General features: G+C 51.3%; 1 protein-coding gene across 3 annotated transcripts in view; it reads left to right on the top strand.

Moving 5' to 3' along the window:
• Positions 1–21,581, top strand: part of HCK (HCK proto-oncogene, Src family tyrosine kinase) — a 33,605-nt gene that overhangs the window by 4,793 nt on the left and 7,231 nt on the right. The window contains exons 1-11 of one of the 3 annotated variants that reach the window (XM_030533144.1): positions 4,982–5,102; positions 5,898–5,952; positions 14,160–14,277; positions 15,058–15,100; positions 15,897–15,996; positions 16,350–16,445; positions 17,241–17,344; positions 18,116–18,265; positions 19,063–19,215; positions 19,792–19,974; positions 20,622–20,698. In XM_030533144.1, coding sequence (XP_030389004.1) covers positions 14,161–14,277; positions 15,058–15,100; positions 15,897–15,996; positions 16,350–16,445; positions 17,241–17,344; positions 18,116–18,265; positions 19,063–19,215; positions 19,792–19,974; positions 20,622–20,698 — 1,023 coding nt within the window. In that variant the 5' untranslated portion in view covers positions 4,982–5,102; positions 5,898–5,952; position 14,160. Of the gene's footprint in view, positions 1–4,981; positions 5,103–5,897; positions 5,953–8,370; positions 8,448–14,159; positions 14,278–15,057; positions 15,101–15,896; positions 15,997–16,349; positions 16,446–17,240; positions 17,345–18,115; positions 18,266–19,062; positions 19,216–19,791; positions 19,975–20,621; positions 20,699–21,581 lie in introns of those variants that run through there. The other 2 variants (XM_030533145.1, XM_030533146.1) reach the window with 2 other exon arrangements.

Below are 21,581 nucleotides of genomic sequence, written 5' to 3'. Positions count from 1 at the left end.
GGCAAGTGTACTAGAGAACCAGTGTACCAGAGAGCACAGCCGCTCCATGCCAGATCCCGCAGAAATGATGAGCTGCATGCCATTCTAGGGGGTGCCCCTGCAACAACCCCACCTGTTGCTTCCCTCCTCCCCCAACCCTCGTGGGCTACCATTGCAGGGCCCCCCATTTGTGTGATGAAGTAATAAAGAATGCAGGAATAAGAAAAACTGACTTTTTAGTGAGATAAAATGAGGGGGAGGCAGCCTCCAGCTTCTGTGATAGTCCAGGCAGGACATTAAACGGTCATGGGGAGAGGAGCCCAGCCTCCCACTGCTATGAAGTCCAGGCAGTACAGAATCTTTTCTTTAGACATGAAGGGGTGGGGGCTGATGGAGCTCAGCTCCCACTTGCTATGATGAAGATGGTTACCAGCCGTTCTGTACCATCTGCTGGGAATGACCGGGAGTCATTCCTATTTTTACCCAGACGCCCCCAGCCGACCTCACCGAGGCCAGCCAGGAGCACTCACAAGATGATGAGGACGGCTATCAGTCATTTTGTACTGTACCATCTGCCACCGGGGAGGGGAGGGGAGGGGAGAGGATGCTGCTGTTCAGTGCCGCAGCATCGTGTCTACCAGCAGCATGCAGTAGACATACGGTGACACTGAAAAAAGTCAAGAAACGATTTTTTTCCCTTTTCTTTCATGGGGGGGGCGTAATTTGACAAGATATACCCTGAACCACCTTGGACAATGTGTTTGACCAACAGGCATTGGGAGCTCAGCCAAGAATGCAAATGCTTTTCGGAGACTGCGGGGACTGTGGTATAGCTGGAGTCCTCGGTACCCCCTCCCTCCCTCCATGAGCATCCATTTGAGTCTCTGGCTTCCCGTTACGCTTGTCACACAGCACTGTGCTGTGGCCTCTGTCTATCATAGCCTGGAGATTTTTTCAAATGCTTTGTCATTTCGTCTTCTGTAATGGAGCGGTGATAGAACCGATTTGTCTCCCCATACAGCGATCAGATCCAGTATCTCCCGTACGGTCCATGCTGGAGCTCTTTTTGGATTTGGGACTGCATCCTCTAGGTGGACCAGCACTAGAGGGGACTAAGCCACACACTTTGCCAGGGGTTTCACAGATATTTGCTGACAGCCAAGTAACGGACTCTGGCATCTCGGGCTCCATTCCAGGTTCTGGGGCGAGTTGTGCTCTAGTGACACAGACTCTTCTGTCCATTCCCTGAGGCTTGATCCCTTCTGCTTCATCCCTCCAACATGTTCCTCTCCCAATTCTGTCTCTTGCCCCGGGCTTAGGCTTCTCATCCAAGTCTCTTTGCCCAGCAAGTCCCAACCCAGTTCACCCCTCCTGGCTCCTTGTTCAGTCCATCTCTCCCCTCCTTGACCTATCTCCCAGTCCTAGTCTCCCTCCCTAGACTCCTCACCCAATCTCAGTCTCCACTCTCCCTCCCTGGCTCCTTGCTCAGGTCTCCCCATTCCATGACTCCTTGTCTGAGTCTCAGTCCCAGTTCTCTCCCCTGACCCACAACTCCTTGTCAGATCTGCCTCCCCCGCCCCACATCCTGCCCCATTCTCCCATATTAGTGCCTGGTCCTAGTCTTCTTGTCCAGACAGTCCCATTTTCCCCCATCATCCAGCTCCTTCTCCTTCTCCAAGATCAGTGTATGATTTCCCCCATCCCGCATCCAACTGGATCCCAGGCTCCCACTTTTCCCTCACCGGCTCCCAGTCCCCAGCACCCACTGTCCTGGCCCAGCCAGTTGCACCTTCCCCACCTGAGTCGCCATTCCAGTCTCTTTACCCAACTAGTCTGAGTCTTCCAACCCATCCCTGGCTCCCAGCCCCACCCTCCTGGCCTTCCTGCTCACCTAGTCCCAATCCCAATTTCTCTCCCCCTTCCAGTCCCAGTCTCCCCAGACTCCATATCCCAATCCACTCCTTTCCCTTCCCTGCAGTCTCGTTTTTGTTCCCTCTGCATTCGAATCAGACAGCTTCCTCCTCTATACTGCCTGAGGCCCTCCATGTGGTTACTGAGAGCACAGACAAGACATGATCCCTGCTCTGAGTTCTGGTGCCCAGCCCACCCCAGCGTAGAGAGAGAGAGCAGTCATTACAGCTTCTCTCCTGTAGCCCTGGGCTATAGAGAACATGTTCTGTGGGGATGGTGCACTAGAGGGGACTAAGCCACACACTTTGCCAGGGGTTTCACAGATATTTGCTGACAGCCAAGTAACGGACTCTGGCATCTCGGGCTCCATTCCAGGTTCTGGGGCGAGTTGTGCTCTAGTGACACAGACTCTTCTGTCCATTCCCCGAGGCTTGATCCCTTCTGCTTCAGTCTGGTCAGCCCTGGAGCTGTGAGAGGATGGAGTGTGCTTAGTGAGGATGGACTCTTCCAAGATTTTAGTTGCTAAAACTGGAGAAGGCTCTGCCAAGCATGTGCAAACTGCAATTTTTCCAAGGCTTCTAGCTTGGCCAAATTTGGGTAGATTTTCATGGGGATGGTAAAAGGAACATCCCTAACACAAAATCTACCCCTGCTAAATTTCAGGTCCCTGCTCCAATGCATAGAGGTGCTAGGGCCGTTCAAAGAAAAATTCACCAGAATTTTTTAACGCACATTTTCCCCTTAGCCAGCCTCGTTCTCAGAAATGGCCAACCTGTTTAGGCAGAAATAAAAAAAGTCAGACATCCAGAATGGAAAATTTCAGCCTGAACAGTTAAGGTTTGGCAAAGTTGTAAGCCACTGAAAACAGGGTTTTGTAGTGGGAAGTGTCAGGCAACCTAATAATAGGCAGTGCTAGCTGCTGCTGCTAAGAACCCCAAAGAGAGAGAGAGAGAAAGAGAGAGAGAAAGTTGTTATACTCTTGTGTCTTTCACTAAAAGTTCATCCAATAAAAGACATTACCTCATGCAGTTTCTCTCTCGTATTTAGAGAGACAGCAATGGAGAGAGCAAAAAAGATGCTTCGGGAGAGATGCAGGGACTCTCAGAGACACAGAATGGACTGGTTCAGTTCCTGTTCCTTGCAATTAACATTGCATTCCGGGTCAGTTCCAATAACTAAGAAGGAACTTGAGGTGTTGTCATACAACAAGTTCCTTAATTTTGCTCAGAAGAACCGATCTACTGGCAGCCATGAGTGTTCAATCTCTAGAAACAGCCCCAGTGAAATGCTGCTGACCTTTGATGTCAAGCGATAACGTTATTTTCTGATGATGCAAAAGGGGTTTTCAGCAAAGTGGACTATAGGTCAGATTCTGATCTCTGTTGCACGGGTCTAAATCCAGAGTAACTCCAGAGATAATGCACATACTGGGGAGTCTGATGCCTCGTTGCCAGAGCAGAATGGTAACATTTTAAATCCACTTTCACAGATATTGGTGACAACACAGGGAGAAAGGCAATGGAGAGTCAAGCCCTGGATGATGGTCTTGCACCAAATGAACATCTTTGTCCAAGACTCTGGTTGCTAGTGGGCTGACACAACAGTTTTGGGGTCGATATGGTGATGCCCAGGAGCTTGGGCTCACCATGGGATTCACAGCTCATGTGGCCCGTGAGAGTTGTGTGACTATTCTGAGCAGAGTCAGATTTGGGAAGAGGGGCCAAATCAGCTTCATTAAGTTCACAAAGGGAGGGTGAGCAGCAGGGAGGAGACCGCTGTAGGAGTGGCCAGGGATATTTTTCTCCATTATGTTTGTTTTGTGTAGTTACAATCCGAGGAAGCCCATGAGAATTCCTAATATATACATGCAAATTGTATTGTGACTGCATCATAAATATGAAAATACATTCTCTAAAGAATTGGTTATGGGTACAGCTTCTGCAACGTGCTGATTCTGGCAAACTCCATGCTCCCATGTCCAGTTCACACCATAGGGCTTGGCTCCCTTTAGGGGGATGGGAGCTCTGGTTGGGAGCGGGACCTCATGATGTTCCCCAATAAATCAGACAGGGACAGATGGGAAGGAGTTTCTCTTGTTCTGCATTTATTATTCTCTGATTCTGTGAGTGATTAGGAATGCCTCTGGCTCCAAAGCAGCTCTCTGGGTGGGGGCCTGGAGGTGGTTTCTTCTTAGAGAGAGAGAGTGAGACAGTGTGTGTGTGTGTGTGTGTGTGTGTGTGTGTGTGTGTGTGTGTGTGTGTGTGTGTGTGTGTGTGTGTGTGTGTGTGTGTGTGTGTGTCCAAAGCGAAGGCCACATGAGGTGGTTTCTTCTTAGAGAGAGAGAGTGAGACAGTGTGTGTGTGTGTGTGTGTGTGTGTGTGTGTGTCCAAAGCGAAGGCCACATGGAGCTGCCAAGTGTGGTTCACTTGGGATTCATTGTTGAGGTAATGTTTAAAGCCTCTCACCGAGCTCCTGGAGGTTTGTAGGGCACAGCAAGCTCCTGAGATGCTGGAAGCTAGGGAAGAGCGAGGTCTTGCCAGAAGAGCTGGGTGTCATTGCTAGGGTGCTGGGTGCTGCAGTATTTTCCCAAATCTAACTCAGGAGTTTTTTGTTTGAAATTTCTCTCATCAAAATTGTCACAGCGTGAGAGACCTGCGGAGTCTGGCACTGTGCCCCCCTCCGTCTCTTCCCACCAGCCTGGCGCCCCTGCTCTCATGGCACAAGCCCTCCTGCGGCTGCCTAGCCTAGACATGGAGCCGTTACACTGCTTCTGCCCCGAGGCCCTTCTGCTCACTGGGGCATTATACCGGCATAAATCCAGTATCGGAGCGGGGAGCCGGGCTGGTGACAAGCAGCTCCCGCGGGGCAGGGACCGAACTCCTCGCTGGGCAGAGGAGGGCTCAGGCTCAGGCTCAGGCCCAGGGTCCGGAGTGGAAGCGGAGCAGGCGGGCTCGGCAGATGCCAAGCGGATAGTGAGCCGGGTTCACAGCCTGTGGGCGGGGCCCAGGATCGGCTCCCGGGGGCGGGGGCAGGGTTTGCTGTCCACTTCGCAGCCGGTTCAGGGCAGAGCGGCCCCGGGCTGGCGGGGGACCCAGAGCCGGGGAGCAGCGGGGGCTCCCAGCCCGAAGGGGCCCGTCGCCGGGGGGCTCCGCGGGGAGACATGCAGCAGACGGGGGGCTGAGCCCCAGGCGGACCCGCGGCTGCAGGCGCTGGTGAGCTCGCCGGGCTGCAGAGCAGGGGAGCCCGGCACCCTGCCCCGACGGGCGGCCAGCAGCGCTCCGTGGGGCCCCGGGGAAGGAGCGGCCGGCGGGGCTGAGCCGGGGTCTCTGGAGGATTCGTGCCGGCCCCAGAGCCCGGGCACCGCGCTCCGGAGGTGCCGTGGGTGGGACCAGGGCAGGGCGCGGACCGTGTCCGGACGCCCCGGCTGCGGTGCGCGAACTCCCGGCCGGGCGGGGAGGTGCGTGGGCAGGCGGCGCGCTCTGCAGGGCGAGCTTTGCAAGGGGGCTGGTTGCACCGCGGTGCGATGCTCTGGGCTGCAGGGGCTCCCCGGGCAGACTGGGCTCAGCTGAGCCCGAAGTCACCCTCGCGTCTGGCCAGGCTGCTGTGCGGAGTCATTATTTAATGTTTGGAAAGGCCAAGCAGTTCAGCAGAGCTGTGGCTGGGTCCCAGCAAGGTTAGTGGTGTAGGAAGAGAGGAACTGCCAGATGGGAGCAGGTAGTGGCTTGTCTGACTTTATCCTGTCTCCGTTCCTGACCGGTACCAGCTTCTGCAAAGTCAGGTGCAAGAAATGATTCAGGGCAATGATGAGATAACCTGTCCTCAGGGCAGGGTTCTGCCTCCTTCCCCTTAATCCACTCTAGTAAAGATTGTGCCGGGGAATGTGCACACACAGACACTGTATGTTTGGGTGCCTGCAAATGGAGCACCTGGATGGAGTGTGTTGGAAGGTTATTTATGAATTAAAGAACTGAAGGTCGACTTTTCACACCGTGTGGTCTTTTTTTCAGGAACTGAAGCTTATTGCCAGGTTGTGGAGAAGGAACTAAAGTTATCAAGATAGAGGTAGGGTTTTTTTTCCATTTGTAAAATGAAATAGCTGAAATATTGACACACGAGTTCAGTTCCCCTTAAAAATTGCTGATGTGTGTGCATCCCTGAGAGTTAGGTACTGGTAACTCTTAATGAGACACCCTCCCCGCCCCACACGCTTACAACCAGCTACACTCCTCCACTGTACAATGCCCCAAATCTACAACTGGAGCTTGGCTTCCTGCACTCTGAGGCAGGCAGTGTTGTTACATCACAAGGGGTTTCTGTTATTGCTACAGGTCTGGGGATAATTTCGTCCTTGCTGATGTAACTGCTGACTTCAGTTCAGTGACATGGCAATGAATTTGGCCTCTGCTGTCTCACACATTGTGGTGACTTTGAAAAATGAGGTGCACAACACCTCTTTCCCTCTCCTCCTCCAGAATGTGGCTTGTATCCTCTCTCTCAGACCCTTGCTCATGGTGAAGTCAGCATCTCAGGCTGGAGCCACGTGACAGTCACTAGATCTGGACTTCCAGTACAATGACTATCAATTTCAGCAGTGACAGCTGTTCCAGACCCTGACCTCTTCTTCACACAACCATACAAACTTAAACCCCAAATGTATAGCAGGGGATCAGTCTTCTTCCTTGTTCAGAGGTGCAATTTGCATCTGCAGAATTGCACTCCCACTTCCCCCCCAGTTTAGTGACTATCACGTGCAGAAGTTAGCTGCTGGACAGCTAACTACAGGATTTGCAAGCTATCCATCTCCAAATATTTGCTCTCACAATTTTGAGCCTGTAGAAAGGGGAGGCTTGAGCTTTCAAAAATGTAATGCTAACTCATAGTACTGTGTCATAACATCCCCACTTCTAGATAGCAATATGGAGAATGGGCACATTTAAATACTACTCGTTTATTATGAAAATGGCCACAGAGAAAAGTCCCACAATGGTAAAACAAAAGGAAGGAAGCACTCAGTCCAGTTCCTAGTAGTTCTGTCTCATCACACAAGTGTTGTACTGTGACCTGTTGGCTGAGCGGTGTATGGGGGAAGCTTGCACGGTACCTCCTCGCGTCCTGGACCTGTTCTATGGATAGAGAACTCCTTCCATCTCCGGGCCTGTTAATCTGAACCCTTTTGCGGACACTAAATGCACCCAAACACGTTGAGAGTGGAGATGAAAGAAAACAGTAAAGTAAAAATAGAGTCTCTAGTAAGCAGGTTCCTAGCCCAAGGTTTTTCAATCTTTTCTCATTTGCCGACCTCTAGAACAATTTCAAATGGAGGTGCAGAAGCCACTGGAAATCTTAGACATAGTCTGTGGACCCTCAGGGGCCTGCAGACCACAGGTTGAAAACCACTGTCCTAGGGCTATCAGGAAGATGCCATCCATGCTACTGCTGAGAGTTACAAAGCAAACATTTAGTACTTTCTAACTGCATAAAACTCACTTTTGGGGTATCTCAAAAAACTCCTCCTGACTCCTTGAGTAAGGACTCCAGAGGCTGGCCTGCAGACACCCAGGCAGAATGAGCCATCAAGGCCAGGACTCTGCCCTGTGTTCTAAAGCCCTCTGCTGGGACTTTATTTTCCCTTTGTAGACAGCTATTGCTGTGTTGCAGCTCAGTGCTTTGCCCCCAGCCCAGGTTAGGGGGCCCAAAGGGGTCTTCATAAAGATTGTGGCAAGTGTCTGTCAGTCTGGTAGCTCCACTGAGAAATGAGGTGCACGACAGCTCATTGGAGGGGCTCTTTGCAGCCCCTTGGTAGGAGACCTATGTTACAAGGGAGCAGTGTATTGCAATGGAGGGGAGTAGCTGTTGGGGACAGGAGGGCTGGAACAATTTTTATAGTGGGGGGTGCTGCTGATGGAAACCATGTATTTGGTGTTGGTTATTACTACTTGAACCTAGGGGGTGCTGTAGCACCACTGATCGGAGAGGGGCCTGGGTTCTCCTGGATTCTGAGGAGGTTGGTACTGGCAGAGTAGAGGAGTCCTGGAATAGATCTTGGGGAGGGAGGAAGGGCCTGATTCTCTCTGCTGTTTGAAGAAATGCGGTTATATCTCTGGGCAGGCTACAAGGCTCCTTCCAAAATGGAGAACTGGTTTCAAATGTCTCTTAGTGTGCTGGGTGTCCTCAGCTCCTGCTGGGAGCCAAGGGAGTTCTTGCAGGAAGAGAAGCTGTACTTCTCTCTTGGTGAAAGAACCCCTTTGGCATTGCTCACCACCTCTTGGTCGCCATCATGGCGGGAGGAGTACAGTGTGTGCTGTCAGTTACATGGTGTCTCTTGCTTATGCTGTGGTTCTCTTCCTTTTCCCTCTGCAGCACCAAGCACCTCCTTTCTCTCGTTCTGAGTGAGGTCTCCACAGGGCACCGGGAAGATGCTTCTTCCGCTGTCTCTGCTTCTTGTGGCCCGTTCGCTGCTGATACTTTAAAGGTTCACTGACCTTTTGCAGGGAACTTCGAAAAGCCCAGTGTTTACAAAAGCTGGGTGAGGGATGGCAGCTGCCACAGTTAACTCAGTACGTAAGAGGACAATGAGGAACCCAGAAACTGCAGGGATGGAGAGGGTGCCGTGGGGCAGTGCAAGAGACTAGGATGAGGAGTAACAGGATGAGATCTAGAGAGGTTAAGTTAAGGTGAATATTAGGAATTGCTCCCCGAGGCAGTGGAATAGTCTCCCAAGGAAGGTGGCAGACGCTCCGTCATTTGGAATGTTCAGAATACAGACTGGACAGAGCCCTAGAGAATGTGCAAGTGGGGACAATCCCACATTGGCACCAGGAGGGACTGGATGATCTCCTGGGTCTTTTCCATCTTACTTCTGTGACTTTTCTCCGGAAGTCCTTCACCTCTGGCAAATTCAGATCATGTGATGGGCTCCCTCAACCTGCATCTCCCATCAGCCCCACACTGAACCCCTCAGCCCTGGGAGTACTTCATATACTCCCCCCCTCCCCTCCCTGCTCACCCATTCCTTTTTTCTTTCAATTCCTTATATGGTGTTTCACTGGGGGTGGGGAGGGTGTCTGCTTTTAGGAGCAGATACTACATGTGCCAGTTTAAGAGATTTCTGTGAGTACATTATAATTTGCCCTTAGTTCCACCTGTTATGCCGGGTGGCTGCCATTCCCGTAATTCCCAGGTCCTCAGTCACCAATGTGCCCATATTGTTTTGTCACTCTGGCAGTGCCGCAGGCAGGGGTACGCTGGGAATCTTGTTCTGGGTGCATACAACAGCTCCCAACAGAGGGAACTGCAATGGGCAGATATCACCAGAGTAGCTGGCTTTTGGAGTGACTTTCTCCCTTCTTGTGTCTCTCCTCGCCCCAAAGCAATTGTCTACTGTTGTACTAATTGTGATGGAATAAATGGGCCCAGAGAGTCAAAGGTGTTAACATGATCCAGTCACTGTACAATGCTACGCAGCTAAACACGGCTTGAGGTTTCAAGTACAGTGACCTGAGGCTGCTTGGCCCAAGATAAACACACCGTTACAAAGCTTTATAATCTTTCATTAAGAATACCAAAAAGCAGGGAAAACAAAGTGTTTGACATGTAAAATATCAAGTAAAGTTTCATTTTAACAATATCCCTTGTTTCCATTAGCTGTAGAGATTTTTCATAAGGAAGCCCCCATCTGACAACTGTTTTTTTGTTTAAAGATGGTAATAACAGTCCTTTCTGGAAAAACAATGAGGAGTCCTTGTGGCACCCTAGAGACATGCCCAAATAAATTGGTTAAAGCTTTTGTGGGCTAAAACCCACTTCATCAGGTTACATCTGATGAAGTGGGTTTTAGCCCATGAAAGCTGATGCCCAAATAAATTTGTTCATCTCTAAGGTGCCACAAGGACTCCTCGTTGTTTTTGCTGATACAGACTAACATGACTACCACTCTGAGTCCTTTCTGGGCAAAAGAGAAACAGGGAGTTGAAATGGTCTGGAGCTGCTCTGCTGTTAAACGGCCCCACTTCCTGCAAGATAAAACAAGACAAACACACAAGAATGGAGAGAACACAACAGGAAAGACAGAAAATGTAATGTCTGTGTCCAAGGCAGACTCTTACTTGCAGTCTTGCGGCTAGAGAACACTGGCCCAGCACATGGTCTTAACAGCCACTTGGAGACCTGGCAAACTTGTACCAATGTCAGGCTGTTGAGGGCACTGCTTTTAGCTCCGCTGGTCCCAGGCTCGCAGCAGTGATGCAAAAGATGCAGTTGTTTTGGCTGGGCTGAGCCAGAGTCCATTAAACGGAAGGCAAAAGGAGAGAGGAAGGAGAAGAAATAAAGTGGGTAAGGAAAAGGCCACAGGAGGAAGGGGTGACAGCAGGAACCCAGTTTCACATTCCATGCTCCAGTCCTAAACCAATAAATAACCGCTCCAATGCAGGGCAGCGGGAGGCCCCAGAGAAAGCAGAAAGGGTCTGGGGATGGTGTGCTGCTCTCTGGGTGGCCCTGCTACCTGGCTCCCAACATGCCCAGGCTGCTGGTGGCTCCAGCCCCCTTGTTTCCCTGCTGGGGAAGGGAAAGGAGCTGCCTGGCTGAGGACCAGCAGAAGTCCCAGAATGCCGTTCCGACTCTTAAAGAAAAAAATCAACGGTGCCGGAACGGCATTCTGGCCTGACTCGAGCGCTGCTCGCGTTCCAAGTAGTGGTCGAGATTTAGTGGGAGCTGGGGGAGATGGCAATGTCGTCAGAGGATTTCGGGGTCCCAGGAGATTGTGAGGGTAGCAGCCAATGATGGTGAAGAGGGTGCCTTCAGTCTACCCTTCTCATTTTGGTCCTTCCCAAAGTGTCTTTTCACAGCCCCCAAAAGGGAGTAATGGGTGGAATAGCTCATCACCTCGTTATTTTGTCCCCCAATTAGGACTTGGGTCTGATGCGCCAGTTTTGGGCCATTGATTTCTGGTTCAGTTGTTCTTCTGTTTACCAGTCACGATCGTAACACGGTGCTTACACGGTGGCAGGAGATCTTTGTGTTAGAACTAATCTCCTGTTTGCTCCCCTTCTGTTTACTGTCATTGTGACAGCTTAGAAACCTTCCCCTGCTTTCCAACTTTTGAGCTCACAGCTGGGGTAGATTTTAAGGCCAGAACAGACCATCTAGTCTGACCTCCTGCACATCACAGGCCACAGAACCTCACCCGTTCACTGCTGTCACAGACCCCTGACCTCTGGCTGAGTCATTGAAGGCCTCAAATCATGGTTTAAAGGCTTCAAGTTACAGAGAATCCACCATTTACTCTAGTTTAGTTTAAACCTGCAAGTGACCCAGGCCCCATGCTGCAGAGGAAGGTGAAAACCCCCCAGGGTCTCTGCCAGTCTGAACTGGGGGGGAAATTCCTTCCTCACCCCAGATATGGCCGTCAGTTGGACCCTGAGCCTGTCAGCCAAGACCCAGCAGTCACCTGGGAAAGAATTATCTGTGGTAACTATGAGCCCTCCCCATCTAGTGCCCCATCTCCAGCCATTGAGGTATTTGCTACTAGCAGTCACAGATTGCCTGCAATGGCATGTGGCCCATCTCATCATACCATCCCCACCATAATCTTATCAAGCTCAGTCGTATCACAAGTTAGGTTTTATGCCCCCACTGCTCTCCTGGGAAGGCTGTTCCAGAACATCACTCCTGCTGGACCCCTGGTCTTACAACACAACGCCTGTAAATCCTAACTTGTGGAAAGACCCTGCAGGTGGGGGCAGGAGGGACATGAAACCTTCATGACATTTTTACATTGGGGTTTTCTTTTTAAGCAAGCCCCCAACCACTGGTTTTGATGCAAATTTTAGATCCAGCACCATGGTGCAAATAGACCAATGCTGACCTCTTGGCGTGAAAGTCCTTGAAGTGTGGGGACATCTTGGCCTGCATCTGAATGCTGTGGTTCAGGCCCTATGTCTATTTAAAACATAGTTAATCAGCTACTCTACTGCCTCGGGCCTGTGACCACAGCACAATGTGGCTGGTTTTGATGAAATATGATTCAAAATAGAATGCAGTCCAAGCGAGATGAAGGCTCTGAGCATACAGCAGTGAGCCTGGAGTAAGGCAGTACAGTCATGGGGATGGCTTGGGTGAACAAGAGGCAGGGAACACAGTTTTGCCTTCCCTGGACTCTGAGGCCCAGAAAGTCCCATGCAGTTTACTGAGCTGTGGAGTGGGAGAAGCACGGTCAAGCACAGGCACTGCTGCAAGGGGGACACGTGCGACAGAGCAGGTAACTGGCGGACTGATTTTCCAGGGTGCTGAGCACCTGTTACTCTTGTGGGTGCTGGAGTGTTCACCAGGCCATCCATGTGAATGTCCTTGCCTTCCACACAGGGGCGCAGATTAACTAGTGTTTGGAGGGTATTTCGGCTACCACAAAGACTTTTCTTTTTCTTTTTTTTTTAACAAGGATTATCATCATCTGGCCAAGTCCTGCCGCCCTCACTGAGGGGAACTCACACTGCATTCAGTGGGCTGCATCCGCAGCGGTGCTGTGCGATTGCAATTCCCATTGAAAGCTGATAGGAACTGCGGCTGCTCAGCACCGCTCAGGATCTGGGCTGGTGGGAGTCTTGTCTGAGTACAGGCCCCGGTGTTTGGTCTGTTGTTTGTATCTCAGTCCCCAAAGATCCTCCCAAGTGGGCAGTGCCAATGACCACGTCTGGGAGCACGCTGCTAGGGCTGTAATTGTGGCTGTTCGAGGAGTTTTCTCTCCACTCTGTGAGCCAGAACTGTGAGAAACAGGGTGTCCTCACTCCTCGCCTCTGTTGTACAGACAAAACTACACAGGATCTTTTCAGGGGACAAGACAAAGATGCCACATTTATCATGATAACAATTTGATTTATGACCAATAACTAATATCTTAATCTTTATACACACACATTATACCTAATACCTATATATACACACACACACATCCATCAGATGTTCTGCAGCTGCTACACAGTTACCAGTCCTGAAGATAGCTTGAGTTCGTGGCTTGATTTTGCAGCTTGGGTTTGTAGCTTGTGGCGGCTAACTGGCCAGGAAAGCCAGGCACAAGGACAAGCTGGGTCTCTGTTGCACGTGCACCGATGCCCTTCCATGTTGGCAGCAGAATATTACCCTCCAAAGTCTTCCATTTCACCCATCCTTTTTGTAGGCTTTAGATTTAATCCAGAGTCTATAGGTCTTGCTGTGTCACACTGCCTCTGGGTTTGGTGATTGATCACCCGTCAATTGCAGGCGTGACTGTCAGCCTTAGACCTGGCTTTGATCCTCCTTCTATTGCACCTTTTCTTTTTAGGGTGGACTCTGCATATTTTGTTAGGGCTCTTGTCTGCATCTTCAGCCGTTGGTGTTTTGAACTCAGGACAGGCTCGGACTGGAGGTTGATTCCATCACCCATACATACCTCAGTCACACATCTAAACTAAACTAATAAGATTACAGCAGGATTTGCAAAAATGAAGGTTGGAGGAAGCTTTTACAAAATGGAGTGAGCGTTTTAAAATGGGGTTTGAATTACAATATGGCAAACAGTGAACAGAAGTTACAATAATAAAGTGAACAATTAAAAACAATTTCATTCATCAGTTCTACACCTCCCCTGTGCCCCCAGTGGTGCTGGCCTCCGTATGTCTTTTGTCACTTCTCCCAGCTGTCTCCAGGTGCCTTCTGTGGTTCCTCGGCACGGAATGCTCAGTCTACAAGGCTTGCAATTCTCCTCAATCATGTCCTTCCTTCAGGTCCCTCTCCACTGCGATGACCTCCTGAAATTCACCAACTCAGACCTCTCTTTTCTCTGAACAAAACAAATTTAAAAACATCTCCTAGTTTCATGATGATGTTCCAGTTCCAGCCCTTCCTGAGTAACCACAATATCCTCCTGCTGAGACCCCTCATGCCTCCCCCTGTCTAATGGTATTTTGTGTCCTGTCTAATGGTATTTTGTAAGCTCCTTGGGGTCAGGATTCCTTCCCTTTTGGGAAGTTTCTGCCATGTCTTTGGGCTTCTTTGGAAGTAGTCGTGGTAATAATCCTGCTGAATGATGTAAACCAACCGCAAACTGCCTGGGGTTAGGGAGAGATTTTCCTCTGGGCTGATTTTTCTGTCATCGTTCATTGTGGGGTTCCAGTACTTGGTACTGGCCGCTGTTGGTGACCGAGTAGGCAAGATGAGTGGGGGTCTGATGGCTATGTAAGCATGAACATGGGTTTGTTGGTGTTAAAGTTATTTCCTTTCTCTTCTTTCCGCTGCAGGATGGGCTGTGTGAAATCCAAGGATGCCAGAGTGCTCGGCAAGGACATCAAAGCTGATTCTAGCCCTAATTTCCTGCAGCCCCACTATGTGAAAGACCCCACATCCACTAACAAGAAAGTAAGTGGGAATGTCAGTGGAAATTTCTTTCTGAGCACTAGGGAAGGTCACTGATGCTGTTATATTTATGGATGGGTCAAGGCCAGGGGCAAAGGGAAATGAGGTGCAAGATCCAGCCGAGAAAAGGGAGCTATGAAACCTCTTTCCCCCTCACCAGCCAATGTTTCTGTTTGGATTTGAAGTAGGCAGTAGGACAACTGCTCTTGGGGCATCTTGGACCAGCATACCAGAAGGAGTCTACTTGTCTCCACCCACGATCACGGGCCTGTGGCTTGGGGGGTAATGCTGGTTTGTTCTGGGTTGGGAATGCAAATGCATTGCAATCCTTCCTGGAGTTGGGCAAGAGGGTAAGCTGATGGAAATGAAGAAGCTAATGGAGAATGAGAAAGAGAGGAAGGGGTCAGAGGAGGAAGACACTTGAGAGAGAGGAAGAGGAGGAGGAGGAGGAGGAGGAGATGAAGGTCATGGTTCCACTAGAGGTCATCAGTGAATGGATTAAAGAGAGAAAATAAATATTGCAGGAGCTTGTCATCCATAATGGGCTGTCCTGCGGGGGGTGATGGCTGTTGCACCCCATAGGAGCGTGTGCTCCGTCCCACTGTCCATCAGACTTTCACAGTGCAACTCCCAGCTTTGCTGAGCCCAGTCTCCCCCCCATATGACCTCTCCATATGGTCTCCAGTGCTGTCCATGGCCTATCTCCATTCTGCAGGGGAGTGATTGGTCTGTGTGACGTCTGGGGACTTCATATTCTAACCGTTCCCCCATCTTACTTTCCAGAGCAATAAAGCCTCCAGCGAGACTCAGCCCCACCCAGCGGATGGTATGTATAAAATATGATCTGCGCCAGTTCTGTTAGGAGCGAGTGTAGGAGATGGATGTGAGCTGCAGCCTTCAGATCTGGTTCAAACTCCTCCAGAGCAGAGGATCTGTTCCAGTGCCCTGGTTGGACCCCTCCCTAATATGAGACATCTGAGCATTGCGTGTAATACACCAGCCTTTCACCTTTGGGAACCTGAGTTCAGATTCCACTTGGGTCCTGGATGCCAGTGACTGTAATGGTCTCAGTGTGGTGCCTCTGAATGCTCAGGCATGTCCCTAGCTCATCAAAAATGTGAAAACAGACAAGTCCATAAATCATTATCCCCCCATGGGACCTCCCTCAGATCTGCAGTCTCTGCTCCTGTCCCTGCTGTACACAAATGTGTTTATATGTGGGGAGGCGAGGCGTAAGTGTGTATGTTACTGTGAGGGAGACAAGCACTGTGCTGTTGGCTTTGTGTTTTCTATTGGAGTGGAGGGGACTCCGCTGTTATAACGGGGTTGGCTGGGTGAATAGGGAAGGACCCACCAGAGAGCCCTGATCCTGGCATGTTAGGGTTGGAATCCATCAGGGGAAACAGTGTGGGGTCAGCCAGGATTGAATGTGCATGCACAGCCAGTGCTCCCTCCAGGTGAAGGATCCACTGGAATAATGGAGGGGTCCCCATGACCTGCGGACAGAGAGGGGTGAGGGGGTCTCGTGTCTTAGTCAATTGCTTCCCCCCCACCCCACCACCCGTGCCCAGGAGAAGCTCTTTTGCCATTCTGAGGGATGGGCTGTGTGTTCCGTTTTGCAGACTCTGACGACTACATCGTCCTGGCCCTGTATGACTATGAAGCGATACACCATGAGGACCTGAGCTTTCAAAAAGGAGACCAGCTGAAGGTCCTGGAGAAGTAAGTGCAGCCCCGGCACCCCTGATCCCAGGCTGCGGGAGTGGAAGGCGTTGAGGTTAAATGAGTGACTGCGTAAGACTAGTCTGTTTTTCTTGAGAGCCTGGCAGCCCCTTGCTGTGCCCTGGCTCTGTGGGTCCTGGGGAGCCTTGAAGGCTTATTCCCTGTGATTACGCTTCTCTAGGCTTATGGCCCTGTAGAGTTTCCTCTGCTATGGGGCTTCATGGCCTGGGTTGCAGCATCAGAGATGCCTTAGAACTGCTGCCTTTGGGGGGTAGGGAGGACGGGAAATGCACTGCAGACTCCATAGCAATGTTGGGTGATGGGAACAATCTCATGTCTGTCTCTCTCCTCAGGTCGGGAGAGTGGTGGAGAGCAAAGGCGCTGACCGGGCAAGAAGGCTACATCCCTAGTAACTACGTTGCCCGGGTAAACTCCCTGGAGACAGAAGAGTGAGTCTGCCATTCGTTTGGGTGGAGCAGGATCTCTGTGCAGGGATAACCTCACAGATCTCTCTTTAGCTGAATAACCTGCACTCCAGTGCCCATCGTGTCTGCCGTTCTCTGCCTTTTCAGGCGTAACCTTCCCATTTCTGTTCTGCTTGCTGCGTCTCCAGGAAGGTTAAACTCTTCTCCTGAACTAGAGACAGACTTGGGGCTGGCCACCAGAGTCTCCGCTTCCCACTTCCCCACAGACTCCTTCTCCTCCTTCATGGGAACCATAAGCTTTCCTTGCCCTTCCCCACACACCCCACAGAATGAGTTGCCCTAATTCTGTCCAGGCCTCCTTCAGGGGGTGGGAATACCCGGAGTGTGGAAGGGATGGCTAAGTGTGGGCTCCAGCCCCCCAATCCTGCTGTTCAGAGTCCAGAGGAGAAAGTGAGGCCAGGGGTGGAGATCACCCGGGAAGCCTCCTTCCTGTTCCTGTGTCCCAGGGAGATTCATTGGAAAGGCATGACATAGAAGCCATGGTGAGCCCCCCAGAGCATAGATAATGGTGGGGGTGGGGTGAGGTCTTCACAGCCCAGTGATGGAGACACTGACAGGGAGTGACCCTGACAAAGCAGTGCTGTGTTGTAGAAACACCATGGCAAACCAGGCTGCTTGTCCTGGAGTCTCCCCTGACTCACCAGTACCCTCGGCTTGAGTCTGTCCTGGAAATGGGCAGAGTCTCAGGAATGTCTGAGAAGCAGAAAACCTGGGAAGCCGCCTGCGTGCTCAGCGCAGGTGGCTGGTTTCGCCCTACAGGTGGTTTTTCAAAGGAGTCAGCCGGAAAGATGCAGAGCGTCACCTCCTCGCGCCGGGAAATATGATTGGGTCCTTCATGATCCGAGACAGTGAGACGACAAAAGGTAACAGGGTGGGCAGCAGAGGGGTGCTGCCCCTTGTGGAATCAGAAGGCCTCTGCTGTTTGGGACAGGGCAGGAGGAGGTTGGGTGGGGGTGGGTGATCCTGATCCAGACAACGCAGCAGTTATCAGGCAGGGAAAGAAGAGCGGTCTGAAAGTTCTCTCTTGCAAGTCCCTTCTCTGCTCTGGGCATCTAACTCGGTTCCTCTTCCTACCAGAACATACAGTTCTGCTAAGGTATCGCTGTCACCCGCAATGTTGCAAAATACCCTAATCAGTGTGGGAGGGGTGGGCTTGCAGGAAATGACCCGATTTGACACTCCTCTTGAGGTTAGGAGGAGCAGATGATCAGATTGGGCAGAGCTTATCTGCTTCTCAGCTCAGTGCTTCAGTAAACAAGCCCATTGCAAACTCTTCCTTGTGTAAGAGGTTGAATGTCAGCCTAGAAATCCCACAGCCATGCTTCTGGAAACCGCTGCAACAGACAAAGGGATGCAGGCACTTAGGGGAGAAGGGAGGAGCGGTTAGCAGAGCTGCTTTCCCTGGAGCAGGGCTGCAGGCTGTTGGCAGCAATCAGCTGGGTTGCATAGTGAGGAGGTTGCTGTGGCACGGGCAGTAGGCAGTGGTGTGGTGGAGGGGAGCTCAGGCTGGCATTACTGGGGTAACCTGTGCAAGTGTGGAAGCTTTACAGAGCAGGAGCTTGTAGCAACCTGCTTTCAGCAAGGCCTGCCGATACCCCTGGAGTCTGCATTTGTGTGTCTGTCTCTGGAATTAGGGAGCTACTCCTTGTCTGTGAGAGACTTTGATCCCCAAAACGGGGAGACAGTGAAGCACTATAAGATCCGGACGTTGGACAGCGGTGGCTTCTACATCTCCCCTCGGAACAGCTTTGCCACGCTCCAGGACCTGGTTAGCCACTATAAGGGTGAGTCCTACGTTACACGTGCTGGGTCCTCCATGGAGAAAGTGCTGCCTGAGCACACTACCGCCTCAGGGCTGCCTTGCTATCATCATGGGCAGGCGGCTTCCCTAGAGGCTCATCTCTCTGCAGCATCTCCTCGCTCCTGCTACCTCTGTCCTTCTCTCTGCCTGTCAGGACTCCGTTCCTGGTTTCTTTCCTTCATTTTAGGGGCTGTCTATCAGTTATAGATTCTTCTGCCTCTAGGTTACTGCTTTGAATCCAGCCCTGGTCATTGGTGCCTGCACATCATTAGTGCTTGACAGCCAGTTTGATGCTCTAGGACATAATTTTGATGGCTGTAATCCAGTTCTTAGCGGCAGGTGTCCACATCCCCAAACTACCCCCATACCTAGCGATCTGCATGCAGGAGCAGAGACTTGGAGAGCTGCACAGTCAGAAACTTTCCCATACTCCAGAAGTGGCTTGTGCTCCCTGGCCTCCAAAAACCCAGGATGCAGGGCACTGTGGGGAAGCCTCCTGAGCTGTACCTACTTAGTGTATAGAGGGGACTTCACACACCAGGTCACACACCATGTGGATAAACATTTATCCCATTAAATCAAAAATAGTCCTTAGGGCTGGATTGAATGGCGTTATTTACATGGCAGGCTGTGATGTGAGTTGTGAATTCTGCGTGTGGTGAAAACACCCTTTGCTATTGCTAGCCTGAGAGGATCAGGCACAGAGCTTTGTAGCCAAGACTCACCCTGCCTGGCAGAAACGACTGATCCTGATCAGTAGATTTTGTTCTTCTTTTTCAGGCCAAAGCGATGGGCTGTGCCAGAAGCTCACTTTCCCCTGCACTGCACCAAAGCCACAGAAACCCTGGGAGAAAGATGCCTGGGAAATCCCCCGGGAATCCCTGAAGCTGGAGAAGAAGCTGGGAGCTGGGCAATTTGGAGAAGTCTGGATGGGTACGAGCAAGAATTGGGGGTCAAGGGGAGACAGGAGACGTAATGATGAAGGTGCTCTGAAGGCAAGAGGCAAGGGATATAGTAGGCAATGAGGAAGGAAGGCCACTGGAAGGAAGCAGGTAAATAAATGATCTCTCCAGCTGCAGAGAAGGGAGGATTTGAATAACTGGATATATGAAACCAAATTCTGCTTTTCTTTCTCCTATGATTTGCCTCTCAGGACTGGGCCACGTGAAGGGGAGAAGAGCCTTCATGTAGCAAGTGTGTCCATACAAACCAGGGTCATGCCTCTGAAATCTAATGCTCTCCCAGGGCAGAGAAGCCTCGGTGTGAATTGAGAGGGCTTGAGTCACTGTGGGTGGAGGAAAAGAGAGAAGCAGCCTCAAAGGTGCTAGCACCTGGATCAGGTTCCTTAACAGGCCTGAGCTGTAACTGTGCAGGGTGGGATAGGGCCATGGCCACTGGAAGAGAGGAAGCCCTGTACAGATTTGCTCTCAAAGCAGCTAGTGGTGCCAGCAGTCCCAGGCTGGTTTGGAATGGCCTTGAAGCATCCTGGTGTCCTCCTATCCCTTCCAGCCACCTACAACAAACACACCAAAGTAGCAGTGAAGACCATGAAGCCAGGGAGCATGTCAGTGGAAGCTTTCCTGGCGGAAGCAAACCTAATGAAGAGCCTGCAGCACGACAAGCTGGTGAAGCTGCACGCAGTGGTGACCAAGGAAGAGCCTATTTACATCATCACTGAATTCATGGAGAAAGGTAAACCCCCCTCGCCCCAGCTGAGCTGCCTCTGGGGCAGAGGGAGAGATGGAGCCTCAAGTGCACTAATACCAGGTGGTAACGCTGTTCAGGGCCCTCCCAGGGGGAGGCGAGGTATGTTCCTTGGCAGCCCCCACCAGACACGAGTTGCCTGTACCCCTCCACACGTGCTGTCCCTGGGTGTGGGAGGAGTGCGTTGCCCACGTGCAATTGGCCAGGATACGGTTCAAGGCTGAAAGTATGTGATAACAGTTCTTGCCAGGAAAGAGGGAAGGAGCATGGGAAATGACAGGAAGAGAACAAAGAGAACGGCAAGAAGCATGAGAAACCCATGGACTCGAGCTAGCACCCCTCCTCCTCCCAGACTAACCCCACCCTGCAGGCATGCAGAAAAGAGGCAGGAGCATGTCTCACTGATCAGAGTATGAGAGGTCCCATCTTCTGCCTCAATCCCTCTGGCTGCAGCTCTGGGGACATTCAGGATTGAGAAATCGCTCCTGGGAGGCTGGTTCTGTAGTGGGCCCCTCTGCGTTTCCCTGAGGAGACATGGGGAGCGTTCTAAGTTTGCAGGCCATGACCCAGGGGCTTGGCAATGGACAGAACATGCTGGCCAGGCCCTGACCACTTCCCTGTCATGCCCTTTGCAGGCAGTTTGCTGGATTTCCTGAAAAGTGATGAAGGCAACAAGCAGCCTCTCCCGAAGCTGATTGATTTCTCTGCCCAGGTGAGGAGAGAGCACAGTGAGGGCATAATGGCGGCCAGGGAAACTTCTGCTCCTAGTTTGGGTGTGAACCATGGAAGAGGAATGGAGCTGTGCACAGTGGCCAGTGGTGAGAGAAAAGCCAGGCCAGCTTGTACTGAAGGTCTTTGTGCTAAAGCCTCAACTCCCCGCAGCAATTGACCTTTTGGGGTCAAAACAACTGGTCTTTTGGCATGGTCATGAGCCCTGTGTGAGCTGAAGAGACCAGACCGCAGACTGGGGTAGTTACAGAACAGAAGAGCCCTTGTACTCAAAGGCAATGTGGTCTAGAGTACTGAGCATGGGACCAGGTACCAGGAACCCTGCAGGGCCACTTCACTCAGTGTGACCTTGAGCATGTCACTGAACTCGAGACCTGCCCCTTCTCTTGCTGAGGGCAGTGTAAAGTACTCAAGTGTAAGAAAGATTAGTGCCAGGCTGCCTGTCTAGCTGAGTTTCCCTGTCTTTAAAAGGCAAAGAGCAGTACTTCTTTACCTTCCTTGGGATTGTGAGTTGTAACAGCTGAGTGTTTGGGAAGCAATTGGGAGGTATAAAGGGCCAAATTGTGTTACTGGAAGAAAGTGTGTTAGACTTAAAAGCTGAAATGATCAGGAGAGATATTTGGCCTGTAGGTCACTAGCTGCTGGGAGCAAACCCCTGCCTGGGAGGTTCCTCCCTGGTAAAAGCTGATGATGAGGGAGTGGGTAGAGACCAGCCAGGTTCTGTGAAGAAGCGAACTGTTCAGGATCTAACAATGGAGAGTTGTGAGCCTGATTTGAATATGCAAATAGGCCTCATAGGCCCCAGGAATATGTGCAGGTGTGGGGGAGGACCTGGTGCTTTTTCTGCTTTGAGAGAGGAAACTTGG

This window comes from Gopherus evgoodei, chromosome 14 (assembly GCF_007399415.2).
Source record: "Gopherus evgoodei ecotype Sinaloan lineage chromosome 14, rGopEvg1_v1.p, whole genome shotgun sequence".
NCBI lineage: Eukaryota > Metazoa > Chordata > Testudines > Testudinidae > Gopherus > Gopherus evgoodei.
The sequence above is the reverse complement of the archived record's forward strand: the minus strand, read 5'-3'. Positions and strand labels throughout refer to the sequence as shown.